At 36.1% G+C, this 27,560-nt stretch overlaps 1 protein-coding gene and 1 long non-coding RNA gene across 5 annotated transcripts; one reads left to right on the forward strand and one right to left on the reverse strand.

Annotated features, from left to right (window-relative positions):
- Nucleotides 1–146: 146 nt before the first annotated feature.
- Nucleotides 147–17,350, reverse strand: LOC125666635 (uncharacterized). 2 transcript variants are annotated; one of them, XM_048899831.2, is made up of 3 exons: nt 16,985–17,350; nt 2,394–2,479; nt 147–1,002 (listed from the first exon to the last, which is right to left on the reverse strand). In XM_048899831.2, exons 1-3 carry the CDS (start codon nt 17,129–17,131, stop codon nt 810–812), a joined length of 426 nt encoding a protein of 141 aa, XP_048755788.1. In that variant the 5' UTR covers nt 17,132–17,350; the 3' UTR covers nt 147–809. The 2 variants fall into 2 exon arrangements, with proteins under 2 accessions (XP_048755788.1, XP_048755787.1); XM_048899830.2 differs by lacking the exon at nt 16,985–17,350 and adding an exon at nt 7,877–8,205.
- On the forward strand, nt 8,551–26,584 carry LOC130050899 (uncharacterized). Of its 3 annotated transcripts, none has more exons than XR_008799278.1 (3): nt 8,551–9,117; nt 10,227–10,318; nt 24,887–26,584. It is a non-coding gene; the product is annotated as an uncharacterized LOC130050899 (long non-coding RNA). The 3 variants fall into 3 exon arrangements; XR_008799280.1 differs by lacking the exons at nt 8,551–9,117; nt 10,227–10,318 and adding exons at nt 14,362–14,685; nt 14,888–14,981; XR_008799279.1 differs by lacking the exons at nt 8,551–9,117; nt 10,227–10,318 and adding an exon at nt 14,362–14,981.
- Nucleotides 26,585–27,560: the final 976 nt, after the last annotated feature.

Genomic DNA, 27,560 nt, shown 5'->3' on the forward strand with positions numbered 1-27,560 from the left:
AATGAGGAACCCCAGCATATTTTTTATTTCAACTTCAGAGTACTTGTGCGTGGAATCAGAGTGATGTAACAGTAACCTATAGTATACATTTTCTTCCTTTGTAGCCCAATGAAGTTGGAGATTTCAGCAAAACGAAAAACGATACCTTAGATGTGGTAATTTTTATTTGAAACAAGCTGAAAAGTCATTCGATTAACAAAACATAACTTAAGGTGAAGGCAAGACATTGTGTTTATAAAAAAAACCAAACTCCACGTCAGTTGACCAGCGAACGGATTTCCTAGATCAAATGATGTTTCGATGTACAGTTCGTACAATGTAATAACGCATGCTACTGGTTATAGCTCTGAAGTTCTATGTAATATACAAAACTAGTCTTTAAAGTTATAAAAAGTTCCATTCATAATTTTGAAATCATTTTTATCATGTACAATGAACTTGGATTTTTTTTTCCAGATCTATTAAGTCTGAAATGTTTCAAATGTATTGAAAATTTGGAAATACCGAAATCTAAACAAGATATGAATGAGCATAGTAAAAACGAAATAATTGCAGCGACCACGTGAAGCTTTACACCGTGACCCCGTCTGTTTAGAAGGGTTTAAGGCACACTACTCTTCAGTAGGTGATATACCAACAATACAATATCTACGTCCAATAGTTCTATCTTATCAAATAATACAAAGGAGGAAAAACCGCACTTCATAAAACCTATAAAAACTATTAAAGCAACTGAATGACTACAACAAATATCTACAAGTTTTAGAACACTATGGTATAATGAGTAGATTGTATAAAAGCAAACTACTTCAGTACACAGCTTTTTCAAATTCTTCACAGTCTAAGACACCGTCTCCGTTTTTGTCCGCCTTCTTGATCATTTCGTTGATTTGGTCCTCCGTATAATGACCAATATCCCTTAACGCAGCCGCCACTTCGTCTCGCTGTAACTTTCCGTCTCCGCTTTTGTCGATTTTCTTGAATGCTTCTCTAACGGCAGTTCTGCAAATGAGAGTGTCAAAACCTAACATATTTACTTCAACAAGACATTGCATGGGAAATTCCATCGTCGGAAACCTACGGTTGGTCGCACTTCTTTTACTTCCCGTGGGACACAACGCCGATATTTTCGCTGGAAGGTGCGCCTCGGCTTCTTTATGTGATTGGTCGCATTGCCATTCCTTATTGCGATATTCAACCAATGAAAAAGCCCCTTTTTCCAGTGTTTGGGAGCATAGAAAAACATGGCATTCGAAGCGAAGATTTGGATTATGTTTAAGTTGGACAAGTTACAAAGCTTTCAGCGAGATGCTTTACAACTTCTTTGTCAGTTTGTTTTGAAATTAAATTCAGTCAAAGTATAAACATACCTAACAACTTATCTCTTTCCTCCTTCATCTGGTCCACTTTTGTGACTATTGACTCGTGTTTGCATACCCAATTTAATTTATTCGTACAAAGGCTGCACGCAAATGATGCGTGTGTTGGGTGAACGTATAGGCACTCTAGCGTATAGCTGTGTTATTCAAATGAAGTTTTTGACAACATAGCCCTGTATTCCTGATCTTTGATAGTGGCACAACAAAACGCACATACTTTCAAGGGTGCCGCCATTACTGCTGACGTTTAGGGTTTCGGAAATACTTCGGCGATTTCCATTGGTCCTCGATAGGTCACGCAAGGTAATGCATTTTGATAAATTATATAAAAATATCGGCGCTGTGTCCCACGGGAGGTAAAAGAAGAGCGACCGACCGCGGGTTTCCGGCGATGGGGAGGTATAAGACCAAAATACTGTAAATTCCATGTTATTCCACGACATGCGACTTGATGGGAACTATATGATACATGTTAGCTACACAATGCATTTTACTACCCCTACATGAGATAAAGCAGCGTGAGCTGGGTTTTTTTTGGTGAAAATTCAATTCGCGTAAATTCATAGCATACACTCTTAGGGTCTGATTCGCGGAAAAAAACATTGCGCAAAAAAAACCCTAATGTACAATACACACTAATGTTATAGTAATAATATTATTACTGTAAGTATTCTATTACTGTGCGCTATTCCGTTCAGATGGCTGACTTCGATCTTTCGTGCGTTTTCAGAGATACACTCTGTACATTTCCTGCAATGTTTTTTTTTTTATACCTCCTTTATTCCTCAAATTACCGATAATCACGAAATTAGGAAATGCCTTTTAAAAGTTGTTTATGCTACATTACAGTTAAATTTTATCTCTTGAAAAGGGTATAACGGAAAGAAAACCCTTGGGCTTGAACTATAGTTGAGATAAAAATTTCTTGCAAATACACGCGTTTCAATTTTGTAAACATAAAGTCTCACAAATCGACAATAAAGTACAGAGACATGGTTTGTTTCACACTCATACTTTCTCTCAGTCTTCATCATTTCGTTCAGGAACTCCTCCTTCGTGATCTGGCCGTCACCATTCTTATCAATATCACGGAACATCTCCTGCAAAAGAAATAATGTAAGGTGAAGATAACGAACAGTGATCAATCTCATAACTCCTATAAGCAATACAAAATAGATAGTTGGGCAAACACGGACCCCTGGACACACCAGAGGTGGGATCAGGTGCCTAGGAGGAGTAAGCATCCCCTGTCGACCGGTCACACCCGCAGTGAGCCCCATATCCTGATCAGGTAAACGGAGTTATCCGCAGTCAAAATCAGTGTGTCAAGAACGGCTTAACAATCGGTATGAAACACGTTAGACAGCATTTGACCCAATGCGATGTTGTATTGACGAACTAGATCGTTATAACGACCATAGAATTTGCGAAATGCTGACTTCAATCGAGACTGTTGAAATCCCTGTACCATCAACTTGTTTGTCAGTAGCTTACCTCGATTTAAAAACTGACTATACCCAGAACAAGCTCTTCCATATCGAATCAGTTGAGATATATAAACACCATATGTAGGTGATAATGGAATATTGCTACACCAATGTGGGAAGTTGACGATGGAGAAGCTGAAATCATCCCGTTTGTCATACAGTTGAGTTGTCAGTTTGCCGTTAATGTCTACTTTCAATAAAATATCTAAGTATGAAGTAGAAGTGGACGACTCTGTGGTGTCCTTTATTTCGAGCTCACAGGGATATATCAAATCGACATATGAATGAAAGCTATCATTGTTAATAGACAAAACGTCATCGATATATCTAAAAGTCGAATTGAAGGTCACAGCAAGAGATTTTTTCTTCTCACGTAGAAGTTTTTGAATTTGTTACGCGCCCATACCACCTAGTTATTCACGTGTCTACACAAATCCCCAAAAATGTTTTGAAATTTTACATTCAGTAGAGCACATCTTGTCTTGTATCTTAATCAAGAATATGTGGTTACGTTTAATACTTGCTGGTTGGTTGTATATTGTTTAAAGACTATCTCAAGAATCTTTTACTCATATGGAGACGTCACCATTGCCCGTGAGGACGTGCAAAATTTAGTCTATGCTCGGCATTTACGGCCTTCGAGCAGGGCGGGATCTTTGTCGTGCAACATCTGCTCTGACACGGGGCTTCGGGTTTTGCGGTCTCATCTGCATGACTGCTACATTTAGTCACCTCTTACGACAAGCAAGGGGTACTGAGGACCTATTCTACCCCGGATTGATTGATTGTTTTTACGTCTCGTCGACAATTTTTCACTCATATTGAGATTTCACCAAGTACCACAAATTTAGACCTATGCTTAGCGCTCAGGGCCGTAGCAGTGAGGTTTCTTTATCGTGCCTGCCGCGACACAGGGCCTCCGTGTTTAGGGTTATATATCCGAAAGATCCGTGATTCTCACTTCTAAATGTCGAGCGTTTGGCGAAGGAGCAAATCATTACCCATTTTAACGTCTTAGGTTTGACAAACCTAAGTAGTTAAAACAGGTAGTGACAGTTCCATCGCCAAACGTTCGGCATGAGGTGTGAATGACATGGGCCTTAAAAACGGATGTCCCGTGTCACAGTAGGTGTGGCACGTTGCTTAACGGCCGTAAGCGCCGAGCAAAGGCCTAACTTTGAAGCCCGTCACCGGTCTTGGTGACGCCTCCATATGAGTGAAAAATTCTCGAGAAAGACGTTAAACAATATACAATCAATCTTTGCAAGTTACACGAGTATGACAGAGGGTATATTTCAAGGCACACACCTACGTGCGGCTCTTACCGTCTTCTAACAGCATCTACTTCAAAGTGTAGTTCAGGGCCGTTACAGCCAAATGTTTCCTATTCTCTTTAGAGAAGTCGAGAGGCATAACCTTCATCGAATAAGGCTATGCCTCTCGACTTCTCTAAAGAGAATAAATGTTTCCCAAACAGCCTCTCATTTACAAAGTGGAGGCATTTGTTTTAGTAAGTTATATTGAATTCTTCAATAGACACTTTCATTACATACAGTAAAAATGAATTTCATTTTATTTCCTCCATATGAGTCAAAGTATGACCCAATCAAATTTGATTAGATATGCATGTACTTCCTGCTCAGTAATTCCTTCCGCCAATTCGTTAAGCGCCTCGGTATAAACATGCTGTGCAATTATTGAGAACACTCGATCCCAGACAAATAAGAAACAGGGTAAAACAAATATGTTCCCAATCTTTGTTTGGGAACATTATCATTGAATGTCATTCAACCCTTGAATTCACGAATCAAGGGTTCTAATCTACTATTCTTGATTTCTTGTAAAGATGAGAGTGGCAGATCTGAACTCTTGACTAAAACAAAGAAAATGCATCATTAAATTCCAGTTCTGTGGGGTAAATGTTTGAGTATTCCACGGTCGACATGGATTATGTTACATTGCGTGGATAAACGAAGCAACACGTTTTGTACTGCTCAACTATAAATGAGATGCCACTTTGTCTTTATAGAGCGTTTTAATATTGTGAAAATTGAATTGCTGAATTATAAAACCTTGACAATAGTGGATTGGTTTGTTTTAAAAGCCATTCGGGATTACTTCAGAATTGGGATATTGATAATCAGGTCCTGTTATGAATAAATTGGTTATCCCCAGGGGTTTTTATTGCTGGTTTTGCCGCCGATGATCCGTTTGTCTTCGTTATTGACATCATTTGTTGCAATTAAGCACATTTGTTTGTTAAGCGTGTTAATTTGGAATTCGTATCGATTATTTACAGAATGATATATATATATATATATATATATATATATATATATATATATATATAACATTGCAAAAATAATTTATATGAGGGTTATGTAATTTTTTTTCCTGCAATGATTGCTACCTTCATCACCCGATAAAACAACCAACAAAAAAAAAAAAAAAAAAAAAAAAACATTTTATTAATTATATTTATATTTTTATATATTTTTTTAAAAGAAATATAAACTGAACTATCGTATCGTTACTTTAAACGGAACAACCTTTGACCTTGTCGACGCTCCATATATGGTAGGGTGATACTAAATATCCGGATCGAGCTAGTTTGCAACAAACAGATGAAAGCAACGTCAATTTCAAAAGAAATATAAGAAAAAAGATTCAGTGAATGCATTCTTTATATCGTATAAACAAAGATGCCGTTTGGTCCCGTAATATATGTCTCCGCAATACGTTTGGCTGTTCAGTTTCCATTTTGTTGCTCGGGCAATATTGGTCCGCGTCATATAAAATTCGTATTTTCTTTAGACTTATTCTGTTATGTTAAACATTTAGTTAACTTTCTTTTGTGATCTTGATTCACAGTGCATAATAAGAAATTTTACCGGGTACCTAGCACAAAGGTCTGAAATTTTGATTTAAGGACCAGAAATTTCAAAAGTAGGTTCAAAATATTCAGTTTAATTGTGTGGTGCCTAGAGCTTTGGACGAATTTTAAAGAAATATTTCATATTCACTATAATCTATATACATGTACCAGTGAGCCTGGCCATACCACCAAAATCCGTTACATAAGGAACTACGAATTTCATAATGTTTATCGAGGCTTTTCTCTCCACATGATTATGTGTACTCATTTTCTTTTTTTTTTTCCTTTTTTTTTTCTTTTTCTTTTTTGGTTTGATTTTTGAATTTTTTTTGTTTTGTCCATGAATAAAGAAGATTTTTGAGGAAATGGACCCCCAAAGCAACAGACAGTGGAGTAGCCTGAGTTAATTAATGTGTACGCCTGTTTCACAACTTGCCGGAACAATAATAGAGAAAAACATGCCGTAACGACAACGGTTTAGACCCGGAAAGGTGTAACACTAACAAGATATCCAAGATATCAGAACCAATAGGGAGACTAATGTACCACAGATACTGCAGACACTAACAAGATATCAGTACCAATAGAGAGACTAATGTACCGCAGATACTGCAGACACTAACAAGATATCAGTACCAATAGGGAGACTAATGTACCGCAGATACTGCAGACACTAACAAGATATCAGTACCAATAGGGAGACTAATGTACCGCAGATACTGCAGACACTAACAAGATATCAGTACCAATAGGGAGACTAATGTACCACAGATACTGCAGACACTTATTTTTCACCTATGTTTGTAGCATTTAATAGGTTTTTTTTATGTGTACGCCCGGGCGTTTTGACGCGCCTGACAGATCTTGCATTTTACATATACATGTATATTATTTCCATAGATGACGAGGGGGGGGGGGGGGGGGATCACACCCCTGATGCAGATCCTAATTTATAATTTAGTCAAATAAGAAAATTTAAATCCCATATATAGAATATTGTTTAAATCTCAAAGGAAATTTATTGTTCCTGTACGAAATTGACAGTTTGTTGGGGTTCCCATTCCCACGGTGAGAAAATTAAAGAAAAGTGCATTTTACCGGAAATTGGTATTTCAAGGACGAATTTCGCGGACCATTCGTCACAGCACTATATCCTCGCTATCTTACACATGCGCCTAAGTGTTGAAACCTGTTTTGTAATTTTCATAATCAATTAAAATAAGTTTTATTCCTATCTTCAGGTAGGCCAAATTGATTGCACAGTAGGAATATAACGATTATCTGATGACATAGCAGGTAAATACATTATATCATATATAGATTTACCTTTAGTGCACGTGAACAGTCGAAGCAATTGTATCCACCCTGAAATTAACGAATTTAAAACACGGAGCAGGCCATTGGAGGAATTTTTAATCAAAGGCTTGAAGGGCCACAAAGAGGTCGAACTTTACGTCTTTCAAGCAAATCTTTTAAGAGACATTAGTGCACAGAAAATAATGTTCTATTAGCGATTCTATATACAATGTTCATGAGAAAAAGAAAAGCAATTCATGCTACAAGGAAAAAGCCCTGCCTGCGTCTTTAAATGTTAAATATTTGGGCCCGAGAAACTAAAGAATGTATCTGTTTGTTTGGGTTTTTTTGTTGTTGTTGTTTTTTTGTTTTTGTTTTTTTTGTTTTGTTTTTTTTTGTTTTGGTGCCAGGAATATGTATTTTCAATATAAATGTAATCTATAGACTTTTGAAATATAATATACTTCGCCAGAATTTCCTTTAATTCACATAGAGACGTTGTTGAAAGCACTGTACATAGAAAACTGATCTGACTTCTCGTGTGATTTTAATTTCCGAGAGCTGTTGACTTATGGTCAAACATTCATAACAGGAAAATGGACGTCACTGTTAAAAATAATTGTAAATAAGATACAAGTACACTGGGTTACATAGTACATTTCGCTAATGATAAAGGTACATATTTTCATTTGTTGTTGGTGTAACCAACAATTGATTAAATAAAACCTAAAAGGTCAAACATGAATGCGAGCTTCCTCCATGGTTAAATGAAGAAGTGGAAAATCTGAGAGAGAGAGAGAGAGAGAGAGAGAGAGAGAGAGAGAGAGAGAGTAGCTTACAGCGATGTCGGAGTCCGTTAAATCGGTACGTTTGTAGTCCTCTACCAGCGCTCTCTTTAGTTCACTAATACAGAGAACACCATTTCTGTCCTGGTCCGTTCGCTCGAAGAAATCCAACCAGTACCTCTCGGTTACAATCTTTAGGGACATTTTTTTCTCTCAATTTTTCTAAAATCCCGGACGTCCGTGGTATCGATATCCGAGCCAGATATAAAATTCTATTTTGAAAGGGTGCCTTTACTTATGTAGCTAATCAAACCACCTTTTTAAGTTTTAGGTATTGCTGAAAACACTTTTCATCCGTAAAACTTTAACGATATATGCGCATTACACCACGATCATTAAATGAACGCACAACGATTTCAAGTCGTCAATAATTCACTGTGTTTTTACATTCGATTTTTGTTTTGCTTTTGAGCGTTGTACATCTGTTACGTAAAGTCGATGACTGATAAACGGCAAATGCAATATTAATACAAAATATTATTTTGATATTTTGTGTCGACATAATACCGATATTTACATATGGAATTATATACTCACGGGATAAAGTTAACTAAGCACTGTAGAAGGTTCATTTCAGGGTAACAAAAGAAGAAAAAACTATTGTGTCGGATGTGGTTTCGAATTGAAGTCAAAATGAAATCGAAATTGGTTTCGTATTTACGAAAAGCCCATCCATATTCCTTCTAGTTTGTGACAAATGCAGTAAGTTGTTTTTCACACATCGCAATACGTTTAGCTGTTTAGTATGTGGATATAGGGGGGAACTTGCTTTATACATATTTTTTCTTGCAACAGTAAAACATGTCGCTGATGCATGATATTGAAATGATAAAATGGAAGTCCGAGGAAGCGTTGCTGCTGTTGTGTAATCAATCTTTCTATACTCAGCATGTTTTTATACGCGGCACAGGTACTCGAGACATTATTGTCCCCCGGAACAAAGTCGAGATGTAGTTCCACTTGATTGCTTTTGTGTGTAGGTAGTGCCACTTGATTGCTTTTGTGAACTGGGAATTTGCTTTCTCATAAATAACTCTTATATATAAAGAATGGACTTGCCTCTTATATTGAATAACAATATACATATTTTTATAGTAAGCATAAAAAAGGTGTTGAAACGGTGAAATTAAAAGAAGTGTTGCGCGAGTTGGATTCGAACTATGACAACGAGCGGAACCCCTGCAACGCACTTGTTTTATCACCCGGGTCAAGCCGCTTGATACTTCCGGAAGCGGGTAAGTAACTTGTTTCAACTGGAAAGTAGCCCGGATCGCCCGATAAATCTAGAGCGGGCACATGGAAAACAATATGGCGGAAAATAGAGATAAACATTTTTTTTGCTCGTTATTTATCCATTTTTCACTCATTAAAAGAGTTTAAATTTCAATTAGCATAAAGTAGTGAGTTAAGAGGTACGTTTTTTGAAATTTTTGTTTCCGTGTGCTTGATGATGTGATCAACACTGCTTCTATGTGGAAGTTAAGCTCAGTCTGAAATTTTTGTGAACAAAATATTAGAATAGAAAACTGATTATCAATCATGATTTATAAACTGACATGGGTTACATTTTATGAAATCTATTTTGCAGATGACCTTTGAAAATACATAATTTTTGTTTTTATATTTTGATAGAAATTCGGCTGATTTCCCACTCGTTTCGCAAGACAAACCGGGTCAAAAAGTCATGTGATAAAAGTTAACCGGGTCGTCGCCCGGATGTCCGAAACAAGTGCGCCCCGCACGACAGCTGACTGAGCTATTCTATAAGATGTACGGAAACGTTTACATGCCTTGTCTTATTCACTAAACATCAACATATCGATATCAAGAAGTCAATAAGTCGCTGATTTTAACAATTTACGGGGCAAAACGACAACAAAACGAAAGGACGACAAAAAGCGACTTTTCGTCCCGAAAGAACGAAAATACAACAAAATACGGGCGAAAAGACAACAAAGAAAACATTTATTGACCAATTTCATCGTCTTTTTGTTTTTGGTTTTTCAAAGCAAGGTCAAAGTGATGTATAAATCCGTTTGGGTTAGGTGTTAATTTATTTACATAATTTGTAAAATGTGAATTTCTGTAAAAACATGTCACTATAACAAATTATTTACATACTGACTTAACCGTCCAGTTTTAGACATCGACCCTTACGTCAGACATTCGACTGTTATACGAAAGAACCAGAGCCACAAAGTACTAAAATTTGCCCTTTCGCCAAAATAAATGAGACTTTCACAGTTGATGCTCTGGGATTTATAGGTTATAGAACAATTTATTTTATAACTATATCTTTTATAGTTTTCGTTTTACAGTTTAAACTTTGTGTTGTTTTCAACAGAAGAACGTTGGTGGAGGTAGTGTGCCGTACATTGTACGGTCTGGGGAGGCATACCTAAACAAGGAAGAACTCCATTGGTGAAAAGCTTACAGGTATTCAAATAAAGGGACAAAATCATTCAACATTGTCCTTTATCTAAAATCTCAGACAACAAATCACTTTGCAACAGGACAACGCACGACCCCATCTTGCACGAGTTGTTCTTGACTTCCCTAGACAACAGAACGTAAAAGTAATGGCTTGCTGTTTCCCCTGACCCAGACAACAGAACGTTAAAGTAATGGCTTGCTGTTTCCCCTGACCTTTTAACTATTAAGCATGTTTGGAATGGAGTGGGACGCCGTCCAAACCCTGCTCTGATGCTGGTTGTTTTGTTTTATTTGTCGTCCCTTCAAGAATTGTTCACTCATATTGAGACGTCACCAGCTGTAGTGAAGTACCATAAATATAGACTTATGCTTAGCGCTCAGGGCCATGACAGCGACGGTTCTTTATCGTGCCAACGCCTGCCGCAACACGGGACATCCATTTTTAAGGTCATATCCGAAAGACCTGTGATTCTCACTTCTACATGCTGAGCGTTTGGCGAAGGAGCAATCTTAACCCAAGTTAACGTCTTAGGTTTGACGTAGCCATGGCACGAGCGGGGCTCGAACTGACAACCTTCCGGTCACGAAGTGAACGCTCTACCACATGCTAGATAGAGTATGTAACACACACCCCCCCCCCTCACTTTCATCAGCGGATCATAAGAAAATATCAATGCAGTGCACTTGCATTTCAATTCACATGTATAATTTATTCATTCAGATTTCTTAAGAGGTTAGCTGGTTGTTCTCTTGGGCGAACATTGGTAGGTAGATATCTATATGTAGGTAGGTAGATATCTATATGTAGGTAGGTAGATATATATGTACATATATGTAGGTAGGTAGATATTTATATGTAGGTAAGTAGATATCTATATGTATGTAGATATCTATATGTAGGTAGGTAGATATTTATATGTAGGTAGATATATATATGTAGGTAGGTATATATATATCTATATATAGGTAGGTAGATATCTATATGTAGGTAAGTAGATATCTATATGTAGGTGGGTAGATATATATATGTATATAAGTAGATAGATATGTAGGTAAGTAGATATATAAGTAGGAAAGTAGATATCTATGTGTAGGTAAGTAGATATATATGTAGGTAGGTATATATATATATAAGTAGGTAAGTAGATATATATGTAGGTAAGTAGATATCTATATGTAGGTAAGTAGATATATATGTAGGTAAGTAGATATAGATATGTAGGTAGGTATATATATATATAAGTAGGTAAGTAGATATATATGTAGGTAGGTATATATATATGTAGGTAAGTAGATATATAAGTAGGTAAGTAGATATATATGTAGGTAAGTAGATATATATGTAGGTAAGTAGATATATATGTAGGTAAGTAGATATATATGTAGGTAAGTAGATATATATGTAGGTAAGTAGATATATAAGTAGGTAAGTAGATATATAAGGAGGAAATAAAGAATATCTTATCTTATCTTATCTTATATGTAGGTAAGTATATATATATATATATATATATATATATATATATATATATATATATATATATAAGTAGGTAAGTAGATATATATGTAGGTAGGTAGATATATATGTAGGTAAGTAGATATATTTGTATGTAGGTAGATTAAGAGAAAAGCATGTGAAGGCCAATATGACTTAAATTGAGCTCTTGTCGCAATCCGAAAAATGGAGACTTTAACTTTCCGAGCGCATTTTAAATTTTACTTAAAATATATATAGCTATATATATAATCTATATTGCTATATAGCAATTTGTTTTGCTTATAATTTTTATACAGAATTTAGTGTTGAATAACGACTATTTGTTTTGGTTATAATTTTTATACGTAATTTAGTGTTGAATAACGACTATTTGTAAGTGCATAATTTCACAAGACATTACTAATTTAATACAGAGAAGAATGGAAGTTGACTTTTTAATGCACACTTACTACAATTTCTTGGTCGGAGAGTTTTTGGCCGTATTCCACAGTTAAAACGTCTCTCAATTCCTCGATGCTGACCGACCCATCAAGATTCACGTCCGCTTTTTCGAAAAAATTCAACCAAGCTGCTTCACTCGCAACCAATTTATCAGCCATTTTTTAACACTTAATTGTATACCAAATGTGTTCCACACTCACAAATTTATACTCCTGTGTTTTTGTAATTAATTCTCTCCTTTTATATGCGGTGATAACTAAAATTAATATAAATGAATAGTTTCCTCTTGATATTTTCTTTGAGCATAGAGAAGTTTTTAGATCACTCGGGCGTCGTATCGCCGGCAATTAACTTCTACAATCAATAGGGGTAACTTATAGGGCTACTGAATCGCGATTTCTCTTATATACTAGGGTATCCAAAATACCAACACACCAAACCCTAAAATATATTACATTTGAAATTCAAAATAAGGAGCAACAAACATTTGATTTGCCAAATTTTCGTGTATTTTTTTTTTAATAAAACTTGGATTACGAAACCAATTTCCCTTTCTCCATTAGAATACCTTGCGTGAAAAATTCTGTTTATTAAACAACATCTTATTGATTGTAAATATTCCCTAGGCATAAAATATGGTTGTCTGTCGATATTATGTTGGGGCTTAATACTTTCCACCAGGGGCAATATATCATGATATAACGAGGGATAAAGGAATATAGACAATGTAAAACCAAACAGTTCATCTCTTTTTTATGGGAGAAGAATAAAAGTTAAACATGTTTGTTTCTGAGATCACGGTGCGGATCGTTTGCCATTCACAACCATTTTTGCGAAATATTAGCTCATCCCGTTATGTGTTCCTGTCAGGGCCGTAAGTAGGGTTCTAAATCAGGGGAGGCAGGGGATTGGGGGCCGCCGATTGACTTTACGACTGAAAATGACACTTTTTAAATCCCAATTTATCATGTTTGTGTTTCATTTGTACTATGTAAAGAATCGTAATATGGTGTCAAAGACAAAGGTGCTTGTCTTCATTTTAAACATATATCCTATAATATAACATTTATATAATTTTATTTTCTTTTTTGCCAAAAAATCAGACGAGGCAGTTGCCTCGTCTGCCTCATCGGCAGTTACGGCCCTGCCTGTGAAGAAAATAAGAAACAATTTCGATAATTTACTCGTTTGTAACCGAGACAGGGCTTATGAAATCAGTTATAACACATTTGTGTTTCTTCTCATCTGAGAAGCTTTGTGTGTATATATATAAAGCACTAAATAATCACAACTAGGTACTGAAAATTTTCGCCCCAGCCCGGGGTCGAACCAGCGATGGCACCCACCGCCTAGCAAGACTGTCAAACCAGTGCGTAAGTCCATGTTTATATATATATATATATATATATATATATATATATATATATATATATATAACTGTATCCATTTTTCATTCTATATATATATATATATATATATATATATATATGACTGCATCCATTTTCCATTCTCAATGACCGTGTAGCTTGTGACAGCGTGGCGAGAATTCCATCGTCATCGAAAGCATTTTTTGTGCATGGTCTAGCGCCCTTGTCGCTCGCTAATAGGAGATTTGGTTCCGCAGGCCCTGAGTCTATCCCCGGACAGAAGTGGGTCTCTCTCTCTCTCTCTCAATGATTTTGATATATTAACTTTTAGTCTGCTAAAATAAAGGCACGGCATCATAGCAATGTTTTAAATCCGTGGAGACACGGTTGAATATATAATTTAATCGCCTTCAGTATTTCTCTTTCTCACGGTATATACTGTATTTGCAATGTACAGACATTTTACATGTTCCGATAGATCTAGATATCTGACGAATATTTGACAGGATTAAAGGATGAAAAGATGACACCCATTTCATACAACGTGTGTGAACGATCGCATTCTCCTGATTAGGGTGACCAAATTATTTTGTTTCGGACACGGGGTTAAAAAAAAGCATTTTTAGTGAATATATAGATTAAAAAATGTGCTGTCCTTTACTACTTTGCAAGTATATGTTAATATTTTTCTTGGTTTCAGGGTAAAATAGACAGAATATGATATATAGATTCAAAGCAAGCGTAGCGTGTACTTGTAAATGTATGGATTTACAGAGGCACTGTTTATATGAATTACGTGGGGGGAAATCGCTCATGCGAATTAACGAATATTGTTGGTCTTATGCAGCATGTGTGAAACTCTGAATTTAATGTAAAACATGTAAATCAAATCTTTATCAATATATATTATACTTTCACCAATTTATCACTCAACAGTTAAATGTTGACTAAGTTTTAGGATAGCCACGTGGTAGTAAACAGTCACGCGGATGATGACGAATCTGAGGCGATGACAGTGTCCGGTGTCATATCTTACCGCCCGACCCTCGGGGGCAGCCAAATAGGTCAGCCATGAAGGCATACGTGACGTTTCTCAATGATATATATAATTTTTCATGACATTTCCGTGCAATTCACGCGTAGTCCATCTTTTCTCTACAAAACATATTGGAGTTATTCCCAAGTCTGTTTTAGAGTAATCATAGTTTGATAGTTCATTGCCGTTGCAAGTAAAAATGTAAAATCAGCTCTTACTTATTACTGTAGCAAAGAAAGAGAGACACATCTTTACATCAATCCAGAATCAAACCCCAGGACCCTTCATTACTAGTTAGGTGATCTAACCATCCCGATCTACAAGGTAACCGAACTACACTATAAAATTTAAACATATTTCGGAAATCATTTATAATAACTCTTCATATCGAGGAGATATAAAGGTGATTTTAGAAGAAAAAAAAACCCTGATAGAAACGTCACAGTCTAATTAGAATTAGGTCCTTTGATTCGCTCACTTATGATCGCTACACATATATAGATAGATATGTAGCGATCATAGGTGAGCAGATCAAAGAATCTAATTGATATGTAGCGATCGTAGGTGAGCGGATCAAAGAATCTAATTGATATGTAGCGATCGTAGGTGAGCGGATCAAAGAATCTAATTGGTGAGCGGATCAAAGAATCTAATTGATATGTAGCGATCGTAGGTGCGGATCAAAGAATCTAATTGATGTGTGACGGTCGTAGGTGAGCGGATCAAAGAATCTAATTGATGTGTAGCGATCGTAGGTGAGCGGATCAAAGGATCGAATTCTAATTAGATTGGAAACGTTGCGTATGTCCTTAAGAGAAATTTTTGAAAGTCTCACTGAAATATATTGTTTTGTTTGTTTTGAACATATTTTATTGATGAAATCAAAAGGATTGGGAACAAGTTCTGACAACTTACAAGTCCCTCTCCTAAAATATTACAATATGTCATGCAAGGTAATTAACGGGTAAAATGTACAATGATTAAACGAATCTACAAGTTTCTTCTATAAATTTATGAACAACTGAAAAAAAAATTAGTTATATTAGTTTGCAGAGGTAAATTGATATTACCGCATAATAACATTTTTGTATCAATATTAACCAAGTTAAGCATGGAAAGGCGATTAAAAAGATTATTTCTAGCCCTAGAGTAATTTTTACAAGCAAAAAAGAGATGTTATACATCTTCATTAATATGTCCACCAAAATTTTACTAACGCATGATGATAGCGAGACAGGTCTACATGTATAATTAGATACTATTGACGATATATGATAAATACATTAAAGGCCACCGGAGAGGTGTTTTTTAAAAAAAAAAAAAGTATTTTGTCTTTACAAGCAGCCAAGGTGAATACGTGTAAAAATACATGCATTACACCTTTAAAAATTTTTTTTGGTCGATATCGAATACCCGTTCTCTGTCTTATCTGAATATTAAATATCTGTCCCGTTTCACAAAACCTTGGCACAAAAAGTATGTCTCTTAAGGTTGGAATTTTAAGTAGAGTGCGCGCTGATGCTTCATGAAACGTGTATATCGTGTGAAGTGTTGCGGTTCATAACCTCATGTGTTTTCAAAAAGGATATTTATTTTTCATATTTACATTCCACTTTCATTTCTGTCGGTATCTCCAGCCGCTAAAATAGACATCTTCATCGATATTCATACGCGCAGCATTGTTCAACACATTTACGAGGAAGTGGCTATCATTAATTTCAAAAGTAACGGAAATATTTACAAGCAAAATTTTCAAAAAGCAATTATAGCATGTATCAGTTATATCCGCGAGTACTTGTATCTATGCTGTGTTCTGAAGATTTCTGAACAGGTGTGTAGAAATCTAACCTTCACCTCCCACCATACAAATAGTTTGCTGTTACGAGATTAAATATTGATTATGGGATCTAAACTTGTCAAACTTGTAAAAACGCATTATGTAAATTGACTATTCTGGGGTGAACAATAGGGTAAACAACTTCTTTTGTAAATCATCGGTGGGGATTAGCTATTACCCTCAATACACGCGTTGACATTTAATCTATATACCCAAGGTCTTTAAATGAATGTAGAATAAACCACTCTAAGATTTATTATGAAATATCACATCTAAAACGTAATACAAAACATCCACTCCCCTAAATCCGCCACTCAGTAACACTCCCCTAAATCCGCCACTCAGTAACACTCCCCTTAATCCGCCACTCAGTAACACTCCCCTAAATCCGCCACTCAGTAACACTCCCCTAAATCCGCCACTCAGTAACACTCCCCTAAATCCGCCACTCAGTAACACTCCCCTAAATCCGCCACTCAGTAACACTCACCGCAATTTCCCGATCAGTTTTGTTCTGGCCCAGTTCTTTCACTAACATTTTCTTCAGCTCCATGATGGAGACATTGCCGTCCTTTTCTCCCATTGCATCCGTCTTGTCAAAAAAGTTCTCGTACATCTTCCTCTTCTCGGCAGCCATTATTCTAATCTCGTTAAACTCTAGAACTTCCACAAACTGTATGTATGTCCAACTGCTTGCACGGTGTCGGTCTATTTTATGAATAAAGTAAATAGTACGTATTTTCCCATTCAGTGTAATCGTATTGTAGTCAGTCGACCAAATCGGACAGGTATGAAGAGGGAAAACCCAGGTATATTAGTTTAAAATCTTATCAGTGCCGAGGACATTGTGTCACACCCAACCAAGCAATAAATTACTCTGAACCATCCTACCAAATACTACATGTTTACATACACCTAGCAGACCAGTGACAACTAGACTGACCCGGGGAAACTGACTCACATTTGCTCAGTGCATCGTATTGCTGGAAGCAATTTATTTTACTCAGTGATGAAACCTGTACGTGCATTAAAAATACGCCATGAAAAAAAAATTGAACCAATTAATCAATTCTAAGGATGAGCAGACTATTCATAAGATCTTGAATACTTGTTTGACACTTCAGTTGCTAGAAGCAATTTATTTCACTAATTATTAGTATACATTATTCAGATTTTCTATTTTCGTAACACTCAAATATCTTATTAAAATCAACTCCTACATCCGTTCCTTCATTTATACTGTTGTTAAACGCCGATTCAGATCCGCCTCTAGCGACAGTATAAAACAAGAGACCCATGGGCCACATCGCTCACCTGAGTCACCTTGACCGTCTTTAGATTTTTAAAAGGCTTTTGTTTTATCAATATCTTTATTTTGGTCCCACATTGTGCCCAACTTAACCCCAAAGGGTCACGAAATAACAAATTTTAAACTTGAATTCACACAACATGGGTATATCCCCAATCCTAGTATGACTAACACGACCTTGTTGTTCTAGAGAAGAAGTCTTTATAAAACATTTTCTTACCTGTATATATATGTTATGTAAAATTTGATCCAACCTTACGACTATAATAGTCTGAAGGGGGAAAATTTGAATCAAACATCGTATTATATGAGTTAGTGTAGCCCAGCTACTCTTTAAAATAATTTGTTTGCATATATTCTCTGTATACGGTATTCTAATATAAAATTTTGATCTCATATTGTGGCCCCACCCCACTCTCAGGGACCCTGAATTGAACAAACATGAATTTGAGCTCGTGAAGATGCTTGCATTAATACTAGATGCTACATAATTAAGAGAGTAATACCCGCACGCAAGTGTTTGCCTTTAAATAAATTTTATACCATATATACTCTTTCTGCTCATGTCAAGATGCATTGAGTATTCTGAGTGTCCTAAGGTCATCCAAAACCATATTTCTTAATTGTTGAAATATATTTAAACAGTTGGGGTGATGACCCCTAAATCATATATGTCCCTGCTGCATATATCGAGATGCATTGAGTATTCTGCTGTTATCTGCTGTGTTCTGCTGTTATCTGCTGTGTTCTGCTGTTATCTGCTGTGTTCTATTGTTATCTGCTGTGTTCTGCTGTTATCTGCTGTGTTTTGCTGTTATCTGCTGTGTTCTGCTGTTATCTGCTGTGTTCTGCTGTGTTCTATTGTTATCTGCTGTGTTCTGCTGTGTTCTATTGTTATCTGCTGTTATCTGCTGTGTTCTGCTGTTATCTGCTGTGTTTTGCTGTTATCTGCTGTGTTTTGCTGTTATCTGCTGTGTTCTGCTGTTATTTGCTGTGTTCTGCTGTGTTCTGCTGTTATTTGCTGTGTTTTGCTGTTATCTGCTGTGTTCTGCTGTTATTTGCTGTGTTCTGCTGTTATCTGCTGTGTTCTGCTGTTATCTGCTGTGTTTTGCTGTTATCTGCTGTGTTCTGCTGTTATTTGCTGTGTTCTGCTATGTTCTGCTGTTATCTGCTGTGTTCTGCTGTTATCTGCTGTTATCTGCTGTGTTCTGCTGTTATCTACTGTGTTCTGCTGTTATCTGCTGTGTTCTGCTGTGTTCTGCTGTATGTCTCTAGCCATTAGTATGTGCATTCTTAAGTAAATTTGGACCCCTATTTTAGGTCCACCCTACCCAAAGGGGCCATGATGTGATTAAACTTGGATCTACACTATGTGAGGAAGCTTTCACATAAGTTTAATCTTTTCTGGTCCAGTGGTTCTTGAGAAGATTTTTAGATTAGACCGCCTTCTTTTGAACAAGCTTGAATTCCATTCACCAAAGGATGATTCATGACAAGCTTCATTGAAGTTGGTTCAGTGGTTCTGAACAGGAGGTTAAAAAGTTGCAAACGGACGACGACGGACAAAAACGGATAGCAATACTATTTTTTAAAAAAAATCATTAAAGTCTGTCTAAAATAAAAACATGTTTACACACCGTGACTTAATTTTTTATAAGCGTCTTTTTTACATGGAATTATTCATGTGGAAAGTAAAAGAAAATGTATCACTTTTTATGTTTAGTATGTTTAATTAATTATGTGTGACTAAATGTCAATGGTACTTCTATTTTCCCATTTGGTTTATTTCTTTATAGACTGCTTTGTATGACAATTATATCGATTTAAATGTAGGGGGGAAATTTTGTAAGGTGAAGAAATTGTTCTTGAGTCCCTCAAATATACCCCCGGGACTGCTCAACTTTTATCCTGTTATCACCCGAAAAAAATCTCTTATATTTTTTACTATTCCATATCAAGTCTTCAGGTAAATGAACCAAACATCCAATTAAAACAGTAGCCATATAAAAAAGACATTTTCATATAAAGTTTAGGCATAGTTATCATAGAATAATATTGACATGGATTACTGTCTGCAGCATTTCTGTATTCACAGTGGTTTCACGAGTGAACGAACAACACCACATACATAAGTGACGGGTCCAAATGTCACCATTTTCCTCTCAGTTGAGCACAAGGAATGCTAATATTTAAATTGAATGAATTTTGTTGAAAGAGAGAAAGTTTCTGTAGTGCAGTAAACCCGCTGTAGGATGCCAAACAAACAACAGGCTAACATGTACACACGGAAGCCCTCCCCAGACGCGTGTCTAAACAATGAAGCTTAATATGCCATCATTTTGGTCCTCGGAGAAATCAGTCTACAGGAGGCTAAATTGTCTTCCATAATCATGATCAATTGCAAACACTTATAATTCCCTGGCCAGATGTGTGCAGTCGCTGTTTAGAATACACTAGGAATCCGTAGAGAGCAGGAATCAAAGTACTGAGAGTACTGAAGGGAAAAATGATGAAAGCCCTACAATGCACTCAGAAGTGTAGAGGCCATGTTTAGAATACACAAGGACCCGTAGGGGACAGGAAAAGTGATGAAAGCTCTACATTACATACAGTGAAATAACAATTGCAGCTTCAAAAATTGTTTTAATTGGCTTGTAGAAACCGCTAATGATACAACTACTCTTAATGATACCGACTACGTTAAGGAGTGCAGTTGCAATGCTAAATGATACAAATTATCGCATTAACGATCTACAGTATAAAATATTAATGATACAATTCCCCCTAATGATACAATTATATCATTAAGCGTTCCACTTGCAGTGTTATTGCAACGCTTAATGTTACAACCACAAATTTGCAATACAAACCGCTAATGATATAACGAGTTGTGTCGCAATAGCAACGCTTAATGGTACATGTACTTTAAATCAGTAAGTGAAATCAAATTTTGATTATTACGTTGACAATATTTAAAAAAAAAAATCAAATCGACGTTCATTTTTAGGTAACCTCAGGTGAGTTTAGTTACTTACAGTTTTTCAATAATCCTCTATGTACAATTCTAAGTATTCTGTAAACTGTAAGTCAACTCAGGTCACCTATTGCAATTGGCAGTGCATTAACAATCGAACGTTTTTAACTTCTTCATGGCTACCATTGCAATTCTTTTCAAATTTGGTTTAAAGCATCATTGGGACAAGGAGGAAAATTTGTAAATTACAGGACTTCTGCACCCCTGGGGCCTGAGGGGTGGGCAAAACCTGCCAAAAATTCACCAATTTTCAAAAATCTTCTTTATTACAACCGCAAATGTTTAAGAAAAACATTATGTATAGTGATGCAGAGTAGATAGGCCTCTACCAAAATTGTAAGTTTCGTGATCCCCGTTGGGGAGGTTCTGACCCCAGGGTTGGGCCAAACTTGGTACATAGTGTTTGTGTGTAAAACATTTGAATAACATCTTGCTTAGTGCTATTGATACTAAATAAAATCTAAATGGATGTTTAGAAAAAGCAGGTAGTCCTTTATCAAAATTGAATATTTAACGATCCCAGGGGTAGGGGTTTTGGTATCAGGGGGGAGGCAAAATGGTCAGTTATTAAATGTTTAACAATAGAACATTTCTAACTTCTTGATAACTACCATTCCAATCATTTTGAAAGTTTGTATGAAGCATTGTTGGGACAAAAAAAAGGGGGGGGGGGGGGGGGGGGGGCTAAATTGTACATTTCTGATTCCTTTACCCCTAAGGCAAAAATTGACCTATTTTCAAAAATCTTTTCTACAACCGCACATGTGTAGGAAAATGCATCTTCCACAATTGTAAATTTCATGACCGGGGGGGGGGGGGGGGGGGGGGGGGGGGGGGGGGGGGGGGGGGCTCTGACTCCAGGGAGGGGCCAAACTTGGTGTGCGACCTTCTAAAATGTCTTATTTAAGATAAATTTTATCATGTTCACCATTAATCATGCATGACTAAAAGAAATGGTCAATTGTCTATTTAAAAGACTTCATTCTTGTCTTACAAAATCACTAGAATACAAGAGCTTCTGGGGACAACACAGTGCATATGTGTAAAATATTTAGATAATATCTTTCTTTTTAATGTTATTGATAATGAATTGAAACTAAATATATATTTAGAAGGAGTATACATTCCCTTGCCAAAATTGAAAATTTCATTATCCTAGGGTGGAACCAAAGTTATTACAGTGATTCTAATGTCTATATCATTGGGTTTACGTCTTGAAGTCTGTTGATATGATATAAAAGCTAAATGCATATTTAGGAAAAACAGAATAGGATGTACCAGACTTGTGCATTTCGCAACCTCAGACTTTAGGATGGGTCCAAATTAGTCATAGTGTGTTAATGTAAGGTACATTATTATGTAATGCCTTTCATCGCTACAGGCACTTAAAAAGAAAGATGTGATCTTAAAGCTTATAGATGTACGTTTGTTGAATATTAGTATTCAAAACAGGAACCCCCCCCCCCTAGATTCCACTGGCTAGTAATACAAGTCGTATAACTAATACTTAGGTGACCGATAAGGCCTGTGGGACTCTTGTTCCTTATATACATGTACTTTTTCCAATTGAGAGGAAAAATAATTTTTTGAAGTATTAAAATGTGTTCATAAGAAAAATAGATAAATTGATGTTAAGAGACGAAATTCTCATATACAGAATGTAATTATCAAGAATTAGAGACAAAAGAACAAATAAGTATGAATTTACGATTTAATTTTCAACTGTTAGAGTGCTGGAGTTATATTGGCTGGATGCCGTACCGGCAGTACATGTGTTTCAACCATTATACGGTTGTATTCAGAATCTATTTTTCTAATACTGGTACACGTAAATGAATGGCGCGGGTCGGGAGAATTGTCTCTTTGCTTGAATATTATACGCATTGCATTTAAATGAAGTTTTCAAATAGGAGCTTATAGTTTAACTTAATCAATATATCCGAGAGGTGAGGATGAAAAAATCATAAAGGAGGGATGTCCGATGAGCAGTTGTGGAATTATGGCGGGACCGCACCCAGCGTGCAACCTTCTAAAATGTTTTATTTTATAAGATAAATTTTATCATGTTCACCATTAATCATGCATGACTAAAAGAAATGGTCAATTGTCTATTCAAAAGACTTCAGTCTTGTCTTACAAATCACTAGAATATAAACTTCTGGGGAGTTCACCCCCTGACCCCTCCAAGGACCATATCCCCCTCCCCCCTGAAATCCTGGATCCGCTCCTGGCGAGGAGAAAATCATTGCTTGAATATCGTATGATTAGATTTATGATTCACGAAATCTGGATGTTGTACACAAACTCCGCAATAAATTCAGTGCAGTTCAAGAAAGAGAGAAGAAGGGAGAAAGACACAAAGCATAACTACATATAAAGATAACTTCTCATTTAAAAGTAATTAAGTATTCATTTAAAATAAGTGTATTTTCATATATGCACATGTATCTTACTTAACACGTGCATGCAAGGGTGGTATCTCGTTAACAATATGAATAAAAACTTAACACAAGAGGTCCATGGGCCACATCGCTCACCTGAGTGACCTTCAACTTGCCGCTGTTCAGCAGTTGTGATTTTTAAAAGATTTCTTTTTTATTAATCTTCATTCCCATGAAAATTTTGACCCCATTTGTGCCTCAACCTAGGCCCATAGGATCACAACATCACTGAAAATAGATTCGCATAACACGGGTATGCCTACACCAATATGACGAAACATGACCTTGCTGTCATACATGTATATCATGGCACAGGGGCTAAGCTCGTTTTGGGCCCGAACTCTGTGATACCATAAATATAGAAAGGGTCTAGCTCTGACATATAGATAAAAAACTAACCACTCGCTTCAAATGCCTAAAAAATCTTAAACTAGGTATGCTATGCGTAATTTGTCGTTTTCCTTGCATAGATTAATGTTTTAACTACTTGTATGCCAAATTTCAAGTCACAGGTTCTTAAAATAACAAAGATATACGTCATCGTTTGTTTATTTTTACTAGGACATTTACCGGTCCAGGTCACAGAGTCGTTTCTCGCCTATGACAGCAGCGAAATTCAGACTAGTGTGGAAGATTTCGGACCTGTCAATTAAAATTTCACATCAATTATACGCTAGTTACTTCCTCATATTTTAATAATGTTCTTCGGGTAGACGTTACACGACTTATACTTCCTCAGCAGCATCAACTGTTGACGAGATCTGCCATTTTAATGAACGCACTGAATACCCAATAGAATTAAAATCTCAAATACCTTAAAACTGACCAAAACATTATTCTTGTGATATTTCACTTGGAGAAGGAAATTGAACATTATTTTTTTGCCTTTAAATTTTTTGTTTTTGCTTATTCTATTTCATTTAGATTATTATTACCCATTTTCCCCTTCTTTAAAGTTTTAGACATTTCAGGTATTTAGTGTTTTCATTAAAATGGCAGATCTTGTCAACAGTTGATGCTATTATAACTGAAATATATAATATAGAACAATTTCCATTGAATTTATTTTTTGTGACAAAAAGACAGCTTTAAGGATTTCCTTTCTATCTAATTTACTTTCATTTCTAGATAAACTGATGTTTTTTCTTGAGAATGTAGAACTATTAAATTCCAAATCATCAATAAGTATATTTCTAAACGCATTTGTTTTCCAGCTGTCCATATTCAATGGAAATAGTGAGAGAGAATTTTAATTAAGAGTAACAGTAAAGAATATGTAAATGATGTCAGGTAAATATTACATGAGAAATGTGACTTATTTCAAAAAGTGTTTCTCTTAGTAAAACATCGAAGCTTCATTTCATGATATACTTGTGATCCGTTCTTGAATTAAAATTGTTTCGATCCAAAGGACTACAGATATGACAATATGTAATAAAAGAGCGATAACTCAAAAGCAAAGTGACAATTCATTCTCCCACACTCACAGTGGGTGAGTGATATATAATATACATGGTATTTAGAAATTAGCAACTTCTACAAAATAACGTCTGCTTACAGGAAAATGGAAGAGTGTAATGATTTTGATGTTGAAATTTTTTTATTTAGTCGAGAAGTTTTAGCAGAATTTGATGCAGTTTCCAGCGAAGATATATAGACGACCTCTTTTCCACCAACGATTATCACTCCAACGTCACTCCAGCGATTACCACTCCAACGTCACTCCAGCGATTATCACTCCAACGTCACTCCAGCGATTATCACTCCAACGTCACTCCAGCGATTATCACTCCAACGTCACTCCAGCGATTACCACTCCAACGTCACTCCAGCAATTAGCACCCCAACGTCACTCTAGCGATTATCACTCCAAGAAAAAAAATGAATAAAGAGCCCTTACTGAAGCAAATTCCGAAAACAAGCAAATTTCTAAAGGATTTTAAAAAAAAAAAACTCAGACAAAAAAAAAAATTACGGGAGAACCGACAGTCAGATTCAACAAACTGCCACACAAAATGGGGTGTTAAATCATTCAAGTAAGTCCAATAATTATATTCCTGTGAAATTAGAAATTCCTTGAATAAATGTATGCTTGTACTTAAAATCTATTGTAACACATGATCATTTTATGAATGGTTTGTGTTAACAAGAAATTTGGTATATTCAATTATTCTCAACTACATTATACCTTGATTAAAATATTGTTTTAAAATGGGGTACCGAAACTTTTAGAGCAGAAATTAAATTTTTCCACCATTGATGGACTCGAAATTGTGCAAACGTTATGCAAAAGAGCTACCAAAAATTACACTGTAGCTTCATATGATGGGATTGGGTAATTTATCACAAAAACACAATGAAAAATATAGGCACGACAATGAACAGACACCTCAGGGAGGTTGTGGCTAAATTTCAGAGCAATACCTGTGACCATACCAAAAAAATCTGGGAAAACTACTTGACCTACTTCTACCGCTAAAGTAGGTCATAGTGTGCCAATCCAGCTGAAATGCTAACTGCACTTCTATACCACCGAGTGGAAACCTTTGACTAAATATCAAGACAATGTCTGTAATCGTAAAGAGAAAAAAAGCTTCGAAAACTGTTTGACCTATTTTTAGCCCAAACGTAGGTCAAGGGTGGACTAATCCAGCTGAAATGCAAACTGAAATTGTATTCCTCCAAGAGGAAGCTTGTGACTATATTTCAATGCAATATCTGTATTCGTAATGAAAGAGCCTGGAAAACTGATTAACCTATTTCCAGCCCAAAGTAAGTCAAGGATGAACCAATCCAGTTGAAATGCAAATTGAACTTGTATTTCTCCAAGAGGAAGCCTGTGACTATATTTCAGCGCAATATCTGTATTCATAATCAAGACAAAACATGGAAAACTGTTTAAAGATCTTTTTTGCAAAAAAGTAGGTCAAGGACGGACAAATCAAGCTGAAATACAAACCGAACTTGCAATCCTCCAAGAGAAAGCCTGTGATTTTTCAGGGCAATTTTGTAGCCCAAAATAAGGTCAAGGGTGCGCCAATCCAGCTGAAAGGCAAAATGAAGTTCATATTCCTCCAAAGGGAAGCCTGTGACTAGATTTGAGGGCAATATCTATATCTATAATGAAAAAAGCCAGGAAAACTGTTTGACTTACTTTTAGACCTAATGTACAATTGTAGGTCACGGACGGACGGGCAATCCAGCTGAAATGCAAACTTGTATTCTTCTGACAGGAAACTTATGTGTAAATTTCAGGGCAATATCTGTATCACCATTTCCATTGAATATAAAATGTTCGAAACACTGTTTGAATTACTTGTAGCCCTAAAGTAGGTCAAGAACGGACCAATCCAGCTGAAATGCAAATATTGCGGGAGAAATTGTGATTAAATTTCAAAGTCGTACATGCATCTGTTACAAAAGTCCGGAAAACATGACCTGGGACGGACGGACAGCCAGACGGAGGGACGCATGGACAGCGCCATAACATAATATGTCCCGTCTAATGACGGGCGTATAAAAATTGTGAAGGATAATTTTTTTTAAAACGGCAAATGACACGTTGGATTCAGATTAAAATGAGATTGATGACTGTTCCTTATCTTCACCTTTCATGATATAGTTCCTCATTGACAATATCGTCGGAGTCTTTGGGGAGGATTATTCCATCAGACTCTTGGAATTCCCTTGGGCACAAATTATGCTCCTTTACTAGCAGATCTGTTTTTATCTTCTTACGATGCAGAACTTATTTAAAATCTTCTACATGAGAAGAAGACAATCTCTTCCTGAGGCGTATTTTGATGTGATGTGTCACAGTGCACTCATACAAAGGACACCACAATTTGTCCACGTCTGCTTCATACTTCGCTGTATTACTGATCATTGATGTTGACAACAAATTAACAACTCAACTTTGATTATAGATATTAAATTTGTCAGGCACTAGAACCAAATAAAGAATTACATATCTATTCCATCAGCTTTATTCAATTTAAACAAGACAGGATTTAATTGTGCCGTTAGTGCTGATGAGGTTGCAGTCGATGTCTCCACGTCACTATGACGTCAATCCGCCCAATACTACGATTCCAGGAAAAAAATCATTTTATTAAAAAAAGCCAATACAAGGACAGCTAGACACAATATTTCACACACAACGTAGACTCATATTTCGTACAACAACAAGCTTCGTCAGTTTAGTAGGTTCCATCACCTCACATCCATTCATATGGAGATCTATACTCCATCAACTTCATTCAGTTAAAACCAGATATGTTTC

Source organism: Ostrea edulis, chromosome 10, assembly GCF_947568905.1.
Source record: "Ostrea edulis chromosome 10, xbOstEdul1.1, whole genome shotgun sequence".
In the NCBI taxonomy this organism is placed as follows: Eukaryota; Metazoa; Mollusca; class Bivalvia; order Ostreida; family Ostreidae; genus Ostrea; species Ostrea edulis.